This window comes from Aplysia californica, unplaced genomic scaffold (genome assembly GCF_000002075.1).
Source record: "Aplysia californica isolate F4 #8 unplaced genomic scaffold, AplCal3.0 scaffold00271, whole genome shotgun sequence".
Classification (NCBI taxonomy): Eukaryota; Metazoa; Mollusca; class Gastropoda; order Aplysiida; family Aplysiidae; genus Aplysia; species Aplysia californica.
This window is the reverse complement of record NW_004797541.1, coordinates 928428-939317: the sequence shown is the minus strand read 5'-3', so window position 1 is coordinate 939317 and position 10890 is coordinate 928428. Positions and strand designations below refer to the sequence as shown.

The following is a 10890-nucleotide window of genomic DNA, read 5'->3' as shown; positions in this document are numbered from 1 at the left end:
CTCTCTCTCTCTCTCTGTTCCTCACTCTGCTGCACACACTTGCACAAATACATGCAAACACAAACATCCATTTTGGAAAATAACAGTATAATCACTCACTCATTCCTACCACATATCCCCTCCAGGTGGAACTGAAATGGCCCACAGCTTTAAGCATCAACCCCCTCGACGACTCGCTCCACTTCATCGACTACGGAATCGTCTTCAAACTGACCAACGACTTCAAAATCGTCACAGTAGCCGGCCGGCCTCAATACTGCCCGAAGAAGGACTCCTCCTTCCTCCCTAGTGGCGTTCTCAACGATGACGAGCAAGCGTCCAACATCGCTGACCACGTGAAGCTGGTGGGTCCGAGGAGCATCACGTTTGGTCCGCACGGGGACCTGTTTATCGTGGAGAGTGACCAGCACAACGTCAACAGGATCCGAGTGGTCAGTACGGACGGACGCATCCATCACTTCGCCGGGGCCAAGAGCAAGTGTGACTGTAGACAGGTAAAGTTTACACACCTTTACTATGGGAAATTGTGATTTTTCATATTTTTTCTAAGTTTCTAATATCTGTATAATATAATTATACACAGGTCGGTGATTTGGAGAAATTATGTTTTTTCTCATTAAAAAAAATAATTAATAGTATCTGTCTTTTTGTCCGTCTTTCAGTCTGTCAGTTTGTGTGTGTGTGTATGTCTGTCTGTCTATCTTCCTGTCGTGAGTCTGTCTTGCTGTCTGTCTGTTTTTCTCTCTCTTGATCAGTGTGTGTCTGTATGTCTGTCAGTCTTGTTGTCTTTCTGTCTGTTTGTCGGTGTGCTTGTCTTTGTCAATGTGTCTGTCTGTCTGTCTGTCTGTTGGTATGCTTGTCTGTGTGTCTGTCAGTCTATCTGTCAGTCTATCTGTCTAGCTGTCCATCTTTCCACATTTATTTCATATTGTACGACCGTGCATTCATACTTTATTCTGTACAAACTTCTGAGCAACACAAGAAAAAGTTTACACGTGTCACAAACGCCCCAATTCCATTTTGTCTCCCTTGTATTTTATATTCAATGTCTCTATGTCCGGAGGAAAATCAGTTATCAGTATTACTCTACTATATACATGAAGACTCCAGTGGAAAAAACCCAGACAAGTCTCATTTTAAAAAATGACAGTTGCATTTTTCTTTTAAATCGTATTTTCGTTTCTGCTAATAACCCCATGCTAAGGACTGTAGGCTACGGTGTAAGGTAAAAGAAATGCTATACTGTCTGTGAGATACGAAGTTTTTAATTTGGAAATTCCATCCATAATTTTCTCCACTTTCTTAAAATCCGATTTACCTGGGGAGTTTTCCACTGGAGTCTCTACGTATATAAATAAACATTCAATTACGTGCCCCCCTTCCCCTTCCAACCTCCCCACCTCCCCCACCCCAGGAGAAGTGTGCGTGCTACGACCCTCACGAGACACTGGCCGCCCAGGCGTTGTTCAGCGACCCGACCTCCGTGACCGTGACCCCTAACGGCGTCCTTCACCTCGCCGACATGGGCAACCTGCGGGTGTTCTCCGTGGTGTCCGAGCTGCCCATCCTCACGGACCGGCACTACGAGGTGGTGGCGCCGGAGACCCAGGAGCTGTACGTGTTCAACATGTACGGGCAGCATCGGCACACCGTCAACATCCACACGGGCCAGTACATCTACAACTTCACCTACAACGTCTTCTCCTCCTACGGCCGGCTCATCGACGTGGAAGACGCCGCCCAGAACAAAGTGCAGATCAAGCGGGACTACGAGGCGCAGGCCAAAGAGATCATCTCGCCCAGCGGAGAGCAGTGCGTGCTCACAATGGACAACCGACACCGCCTTCACAAGTACCTGGCCTCCAACAACGCCACAGCGACCTTCACCTACACTGTGAAGACAGGCCTGCTGGCCTCCAAGCAGGGCAGCGACGGACAGACGTTCCTGTACCACTACGACGACACGGGGCGTCTGCTCACTGTCCGCCAGCCCACTGGTCAGATCACCTCGCTGACCACTGACATCAACACCACGGGTTCCATAGTGCGTCTGGCTACGGGTACGCGCCACGTGAGCGCCATGGCTACCTATGGGAGCGTGCAATCCGTTATGCATGGCAAGTTGCTTGCTAAGCCACCTATTTTACACTTTTTTTATATATGGTGGGTTCATAAGGGCAGAAAGAGCAGCGACAAAGGATTCAGATTACCCGTCTAACAATTTGCATCTATTCTAATGATGCAAAAAAAAGCTATCGTTTTGAGGAAACTTTATTTTAAAAAACAAACCAAAAAACCCCTTCTGACAGTCTACCAGGTGTCAGAAAAACAAAGCAAAAAAAACAACCTTCTGACAGTCTACCAGATGTCAGAAGTTTTGTCTTGTTTGATTTTGAAAAGGAAAAATAAAAAATGAAATGAAGCTGTTTCTGCCCTTACGGAGCCAGGGTTGTATTTTTTTTCCTTCCTTTTCCCCTTTTCCTTCATTCCACAAGCATTTACTCATTCCAATATTTGTGCTTTCAGGCTTGGACACCCATACTCAAATCACATCTTGTAGTGGATTGACTCTCTCTTTCTCTCTTTCTCTCTCACTTGCCGTAGATCACACTCTCTTAGTTTGAATGAGAAGTTAAAAGTGTCTGAGAAAAATTCGTGAAATCTTCGCAAGCGAGAAGAAGTTCAAATAAAGGCGAAACTTTTTTTCTGGTAATGTAAATTTCGTGAAATTCTAAAAACAATCAAATGTAAATCGTAGATGTAATTGGATTCTGTGATCCTGATGGTCTCTTCAAAACCGTCATATGTGTAATAAAAGTGAAATTCAATCTTTTATTAATTATATGCAACATTTGTTTTCCATTTCTATAATCATGAAAGGCATAACTAGCACCTTAAAGATACTTTGGTGTTGCCTCCTAAGAAGGTGGAAATAAAATAACCTGTACTCAAAATGAAAAACACACACACATTACTTTGACTGTTAGAAATATTTAAATTTTCTTTTATAGCAAATATGTCAGAAATGAAGAGCTATTAAACTTAAATGTCATTTGACAATGACGAATCAAGCAGTATCCGTCGAACAGCAGGGTATGCTTTACCATCGTTGTCATCACAACTATAACGTTCTTCCTTCTTCTTCCTCTCCTCATCTTCATCTTGGTCCTTATTCCACCTTTATCATCGTCACTACCGTCTTCCTTCTTCTTGGCCCCCTCATCTTCATCCTCGTTCTTGCTTCACCTATATCATCACCCTCATATACAGTTAATATTCTCTACTCTCTGACTTCTCCCTTGTTGTTTTCTTTTTCATGGACAAATGTTCATACTTAAGATCATTTAGCTTTAGTTCTTTGTCTCTTGTTGACTTTGCTACGTAGTTCAGTTTAGAGACTGTTTTCTCGTCTTCAAATTTTTTGCTACAATAGATAGTAGTCTACTTTATGCTTCCCATTTCGTATCGTAGATTAGCTTGGCTTGTTCCAAGTTCCTGATCTTGATTCTAGAATATCCAGTGCTTATAATATATAGTCTACAAAGTATTTGAATAAGATATTTAATATTTTTTTACGTCTTACAATCATTTTAATAAGCCTTATCTCTGTTAAAGCATGTCTTTTGGGTTTTTTTGTGTGGACAATTTATTTATTTTCAAATTTCTTTTAAGTTATTTCTGTTGCTGGTAAAGACCTGTGCTGATGTTTGATGACTAAAGTCAAGGAAATTCTCTACCTGTTGTGCTTGTAGTTGATCCCCAGGCTTTGCTTTGTAACATCTGCAGCGCGTGTTCTTGTATGTAACACATCTGTGTGTGTGTGTGTGTGTGCGCTTGTATGCAGCACGTGTGTGCGCTTGTGTGTACGGCGAGTTCTCTCACACCTAGGCTACTAACTCTGACACGAATTCGCATAAACCTTGATCGCACCACATTTTGCTGTAATCAGACACAAAGCTCGTGTTGAGAAAAATAGCTTGTTTTACAATTGGGACATCATGAAAAGCGAACAGTACTCTATTTTTAGTTGTTTTACAATTGGGACATCATGAAAAGCGAACAGTACTCTATTTTTAGTTGTCGGGGAGTTTGAAAAATGCCATAGGAAAACAGAACGTCAATTGTCAAAAACTGATCAAACGATCTGTATTTTAAAAAAATTGTTTTGGCATATTTTCTAAAGATTATTTTGGCATACGAGCATATACAGAATATTCCAATGGCAAAGTGAAACGTGTATTTCCGACTGTGTTGTTATTTTTGGAACACTTTTAGGAACAGGTTGTGACAACTGTTGGTGTCTCCATTGAGAAAAGAAAAAATACTGGATTTGTTCAGAGTTAAAAGTTGATGGTCATTGCAGTACCGTAACCCGCCTTATGATGTGACCTGCCATGGTACTTTTCTAAAGCTGTAAAATGTAAAAATAAACAAGACATACATATTATATTTAATAATACAATCGTAATAATGTTTTTTACAAACGTAAAGTCTGTGTGATACTGACACTGCAACATGTCGGATCAAGGTTTACGTGAGTCGGTTTCTCTAACGGTTTCCTTCTCACACTGTTGTACACGACATCATATAACTCACAACCTCCAGGTGCCGGGGTCAGAGATGGCTGCTTTTCTCGAACCTTCATTGCAACCAAACGTTGGTGTCAAGCAAGTTTTGCCTCCACAACACCTTTATTAGTATTAGCTGGGTTTCTGTCTTTCTCTTTTAAAAGGGAACTATTACAATTTCTGATAGTGGGCCATGTCAGGAGGCAAAAGCATCCTTGGGTAGCCAAGTGACATTGCAGATTAATTAAACATGAACATTAATGGATATAGAAAAAAGTTATTTGGTTGGGGGGGGGAGGGGAGGGGGATAGTTTCTTGTCCAGTAAGTAAGGATGAGTGGGTGGAGACTGGCAAAGCTATACAAGCTTCCAAGCAACCATCTCTGACCTTCATCCATGAAAGAGGTGGCAACCTATGTGACTTTCTTACTTTTATTTAAAAAGTCACACAGTTTGCGATTTTGTCATCGGTAACTTTAAGATCAATAATTTGATAATTCCCCGTGCCCCTCCTCCAACCCATTACCGCTTTCATTGCTCTGGCATTTGCTTCACTTCACACACTCAGCATCCAGTAGGTTGTGGACTGTGCTAACCCGACCCATGCTTTTACTTACTTACATGATACAGTTATTGGTGCTCTCCCTGGCTCACCGAGAGAGTAACATTATTAAACATTTTATCATTAAACATTTTAAACTCTTTCTCCTGCTGGAAAGTCAGGCTCAACAACTGCATACAAAAAAAATTGATACAAACGACGAAAGTCTTCATCCCACCCCCCCTCCCGAAATACCATCATTTGAGTAGGCCTAATTTAAATATTCAGTTGTTCGAGTAACTTTTTCAGTTAAAATCAAACCAAGAAGAATGATACGTGGTGTTAGAATCCGCGCCTATCCTTCATGTTAACAACTTCTATTTGTTGGCTTAAAAGAACGGTCAACCCAAGCAGTACATTTGGATTTGTTCTCACTCTTCAGAGAGTGCATAACGTCAATCACCAATCCCACATTTTATTAGAGCTACTCTTTTGATCCTTCGCCTACCCTCTCATTGGAATCCCTTTAGTGCAACATTGACAGAAAGATGCAAAATAGTTTAATTGTAATAAATATTCAAATTGAAAAAAAATACTCATTCCCTTCAGTTGTTTTTCCGTACTTTTCGTTCGACCAGGAGAGTAGAAGAAAGGGAAAATAAATTCAGCAAACATATTGCTATGAATTCAAAACGTATTGCCAGATGTCAAGAACTTAATTCTCTGAATTACTAAAGCAAAATGTGTATGTTTCAAGCAGTTCTGTCCCTCTTTTGATCTCTTTTGATCTCTTTTGATTAAAATAGAAAGGCAGAATTATATCCTTTATTTTTAAAACAAAAAGTACGACCAATGCCATTCTGGAGTCGCGCATTAACGCTTCTGTCTAGAATTGTTGATTATCCTAATTAACACTTATGAGTCTGGTGAAAGTTTTTCATTAACGCTTTTGGGAGTGGTTCCTTTTTTACCCTAATGCCTTCACCGCACCTTTATACGAAGAGATTTTTTCCTCCCTGCCCTAACAACTGCTTGTCAGGCTAGAACATTGCCGCTCCTAAGGTAAACTGAGCTCCATCGTGTTAGTTATTAGATAAAATATCATCATCATCTTCATCACCATCATTATCATCATCATCGTCATCATCATCATCATCATCATCATCATCATCATCATCATCATCATCATCATCATCATCATCATCATCAACATCATCATAATATATACTCAACTCATTATCACGTCGTTTGGCCATAGTGTTTCAAAGTTCACCACAGCGCAATCATCACATAGTTCTATATTTATTATTAGATCCATCACTGTTCTTTCGGTTTCCTCTCCTTTGAGGCAAAGATGGAAGACAACGAAATAATACCTGGTAAAGAAAAATGCTTTCAAGTAATTTGAACAATGACCGTATGACCATTCTCAAAATTAAAGTGTAAGCTTAGTGCGAGTGGTGTATATTATTTTACATTGTTTTCGTAAGCCTGTGCTGTTCTTTGAACCCTCTGGTGACTTTTGCTGAGTACAGCCAGCCTTAATTTGATGTTGTATTTCTCCCGCCTCGTCTCACAAAAAAACTGTTCGATGTCTTAGGGTAGAAAACTACTGTTTGTGATTGTTGTTGTGCCTATCTAACCCCTTTAAGGTCTCTCGTCTTAGCTTATTATTTATAGCCTGTCTCCAGATTTAATGTCGTTATGGTGGCACCATACGCTTTCACTGGGTCAGTGTTTGCATGATCGTTCAGTTCTTTTTCTTCTCGTGTTCCGATAGACATGCGCACTGCACTGATCTACTGCCCTATGAAAAGCCATCTTGTCATAAATGAGAAAACCATTCAGTCTGCGTTGAAATGACAAAATATGCAATCTATCAGCAAATATCTATGTTGTATTGTCTCTGTCCTTGCCTGTGTTTCCTTACTACACTTCCTGTGCTCCAACAAAAGCTATCGCATTCTCTTTTTGTTTTACCTCTTCGTTTGTTTTTGACATTTGACATGTATTTTGTCATTTCTTCTCGTGACCAGCTTTAGAGATCCGTGCTGCTGTTGTGGTCACTCTATCTTTTATTTTCCATTCCGAAATGCCCTGTCTCCAATTCAGTTTGTACGTATTTATTTCTTCTTTAATTAATATATGGATTTAGTTGGTGTTGATTTTTTTGTGTAACTTTATTTTAATTGAGTTCTACTATTTCTCTCTTGTTTTGTTTTTTTTGGTTTTTTAATTCTTGTCTACCCTTGTTAGGTTGTTAAGTTGTTTTTTCTGGTTGTTTGGGGGGGGGGGGGGGTCGTTTTTGAAAGCTCTTTTTCCCTAATGTATTCTTCTTCTGAAGACATCAATTTCATGTGTGTTTGAAGCAGTACCAAATGATTGACCTTTTGTCAAGTACATTCTGTGGATGTGTTGTGCTGATGCCCTCTTACAATGTCTGCCGTCAGAACTTCCAGTTCTTCTGGTCTTGCTTGATTCTAACGAGCTCCGGAAGCGGACGTGATGTCATCACTTTCTCCAGCAGCTGCTGTTGGTCTTTTGTCGGAATTTTGTGAAGTTATTTCCCTCTTTTCTTTTTTCCCCTTTCTGTCTTGCTGTGTTATGGAATCTTTGTTGTTTCCCCTGAGTTGTTGTTTTTTAATGGAGTTTTTTTGTGTTGTTTTATCTTCAGTTTTGACTTTTTTCCTTCAGTTTCTGTTTAGTTCCCTTTCACATTCCAAACTTTCTGTTTAATTTGATGGCAGCTGTATTTCTTTTCCTCGTGAACTTTCTTAACCTTGATGTAGTGTTGGAATAATTCATATCACGCTAACTGTTCTGTCAGCCTGTTTTCCATGTTTCTGTTGGTATATTACTTGTTTTTATTTTTATTTTTATTTCTGTCTCTTTTTCCAAGGACCAGGCGGGTGTATGGCGTGTTGTGAGCTCGTGCCATTTCGTTTCACGTCGTTTTTTTGTTCGGATAAGGCTTGTAAGGAGATATTGTAGACTTGTAATGCTATAGGAAGTTGTTAAGACATCGAGGCCTGTACTATGGAACAAGTGTTGGGAGAGATGGATTGAACCATGGTGTCGTCAGTTTTCATGAGGGTGTGGTCTTTTGTTTTGCTGTTCTTGTTTGTTTTGGGTTGTTGTTTTTTCTATATTTTTTGGGGAGGGGGTGGTGTTGTATAAAGGTTGGAGTTGAGTTTGAGGGGACACGGTTTATGATTTCATTAGGGCGAGCAGTAGTATCAGTTTTTAAGGCAAAGATTGTTTTATAAGATGGATGGGCTACTCCTCTGTTTGAAATATGAAACAATGCGTCAGCAGCGGTGATGGCTATCTGTGAAAAAATGGGTATTGTAGGATGAAATTTTGGGGGAACTGTATATCCTGTATATTAAGAGTCTATATGACGAGGCTTTGGAGGGGAAATCATTCACCAAAAAATTTATGTCTATGATTTTTGGTAAGTAGCGGCGTACGCTTTTCAGAGGACTGGCGATTTTTTAAAAAAGATCTTTGGTTTCGGACCAACTTTTTTTTTCTCCGTTTTTTTTTCGTTTGAGGATATAAGGATTACAACTGATGGCACTGTGGTTCAGTCTTCTCCAACAACCCTACCTACCACCACAAACCATGTGCTATATAATGACATGATTTTGCTTCAACTTCTCCCTTCGGCTGTCGCACAAACACAGGCTCCAGTCAGACCAAAGTGACGTATCTGCCAGACGGCGCCGTCGTGGTTTTATTCCCGAGCAACCTGACCGTTGCCATAGAGACGGGCAGCCACCCGATCATGGAGAACGAGAACCGGATGCACTACAAGCGGAAGGTGATCGTGCCCGGCTCGTCGGTACACCGGCTGGAGTGGCGGTTCTACCTACGGCGCAGCGGCCGTGCCAGGTCGTCCCGGGTCATCGAGAAACTGGGTCAGCGTATGCGGGTAGGAGACACGGGCCTACAGCATGTTGTGCATGATACTCTAGGAGGTGATGGCCGTGATAAAGTCCTGATGGTATGTCCCGTGATGCCCCAGTGTGCTGTCTGTCCGGTCAGATTTTGATCTCTCCACTCACTCACACCGCACTCACTCTCTCTTTCTCTGTCTCCCTTTTTCTCTATTCCTCTCACTCTCTCACACTCACTGTCACTCTCTCTCTTTTTTTTCCTCTTTTTCTCGCCACTCACTCACCCACTTGCACTCACTCTCTATTCTTTTTTCCTCTCCACTCACTCACTCGGACTCACTCTCTTTTTCTCTCTCACTCTCCACCACTCACTCACTCTCTCTTTTTATCTTTTCCTCTCCTATCACTCACACTCACTCACTCGTTTTTTTCTCTTTTCCTCTCCACTCACACTCACTCGCTCTCTCTTTCTCTTTTCCCTTCCTCCCCTCTATTTTCTCTCTCTCTCTCTCTCTCGCTCTCTCTCTCTTTCTCTCTCTCTCTCTCTCTCTCTCTCTCAATCTCTCTCTCTCTGTGTTTCTCTTTCTCTCTCTCCCCTCCCACTCTCTCTTTTCCCACTCTTTCTCTCACTCTCTCTAACGCACTCCACTCACATTAAAATTTTGCTCAAAATACTGAGCGACCTCTTTCTAATACAGTGTTTGCTTTCAACCATGTTTTTCCTCTCAGGAATGAGATGTAGAAGTCATAGAATGTTTGGAAAAAATAATACTCGAATTACATACTACGCCTTTTTCGTAGAAGTTTTGATGTTATGGTTCTTTTGCCTAAATGATACAGATTAGAAAGAAGTACGAAAGTCGTTTCATTTTGAATTCTGTTAATTAATCTCATTATCATCCTCATATCATTGGTTGAGTTATTCGTAGTTTTTCGTCGCATCCATAGGCCGGTTATATTGCTATGCCCTGCCAAAACTAGTATTAACAATGTGGCTTAGCTTCATGGCTCTCTACGTTGAAAATAACTTCTTTTTTTTGTTCTTCTAAAGATAAACGTGTAAAATAGTGTCAAATAAATGAAGATGAGTTTAGAATATTCAATAAATTGATGAACGAAGATTAAGCATTTCAATGACGAATATGATGATTAATAAAGATAATTTGTTGCTGAGAAACGGATGTTGAGACCTTAAGAAAAGATTTTAATTTGTTTATAAATAGTGAAACAATGACACAGTAGGAGGTCATAATTTTTCATCTCTGCTCATCAGGGTTTTAAAAGAAATATTCTTTAAGTTTCAGCAATGAGTTCTACACCCAATATTTCCTTTTGGGGGTTGTGGGATGTCTTCAGGAGGGAGTATGTTTTAGTGGGGGGTTCGTTTTTTAAATTTTTTTTTATGCAGATATCATAAATAATGTTAGCAGGGTTTTTATTTCATCGTTGTGTATCATAATTTTGTTCAGATGTTCTGCGCAGCGTAGGCTTTGCAATGATAAAGAGTGGCGTTCGTTTCTTGTAGTCTTTTAGCATGAGAAGTTGATAGCAAACAGAGGTTTGGCTGAATAGTTCCCAGTATAGCTATGTAATGAGTCTAGATCTTAGGGTAGAGGGGCTGTTGTTTTGAGTCTAGATCTTAGGGTAGAGGGGCTGTTGTTTTGAGTCTAGATCTTAGGGTAGAGGGGCTGTTGTTCTGAGTCTAGATCTTAGGGTAGAGGAGCTGTTGTTTTGAGTCTAGATCTTAGGGTAGAGGGGCTGTTGTTTTGAGTCTATATCTTAGGGTAGAGGGGCTGTTGTTTTTATCAATACTTATTTGGTCTTGGTCTATGATGTTATATTTCTGTCAGAATTTCCATCCAGTTCTCCTGTTTGTTTTCATT

At 40.5% G+C, this 10890-nt stretch overlaps 1 protein-coding gene across 1 annotated transcript in view; it reads left to right on the top strand.

The window, feature by feature from the left end:
- The window catches only part of LOC101861738 (teneurin-m), a gene marked incomplete at both ends in the record, with an annotated part of 34331 nt that overhangs the window by 16610 nt on the left and 6831 nt on the right, over positions 1 to 10890 (top strand). Inside the window, 3 exon segments of the mRNA XM_035970482.1 lie at positions 126 to 494; positions 1415 to 2060; positions 8795 to 9114. Of these exon segments, the coding sequence (XP_035826375.1) occupies positions 126 to 494; positions 1415 to 2060; positions 8795 to 9114 (1335 nt within the window).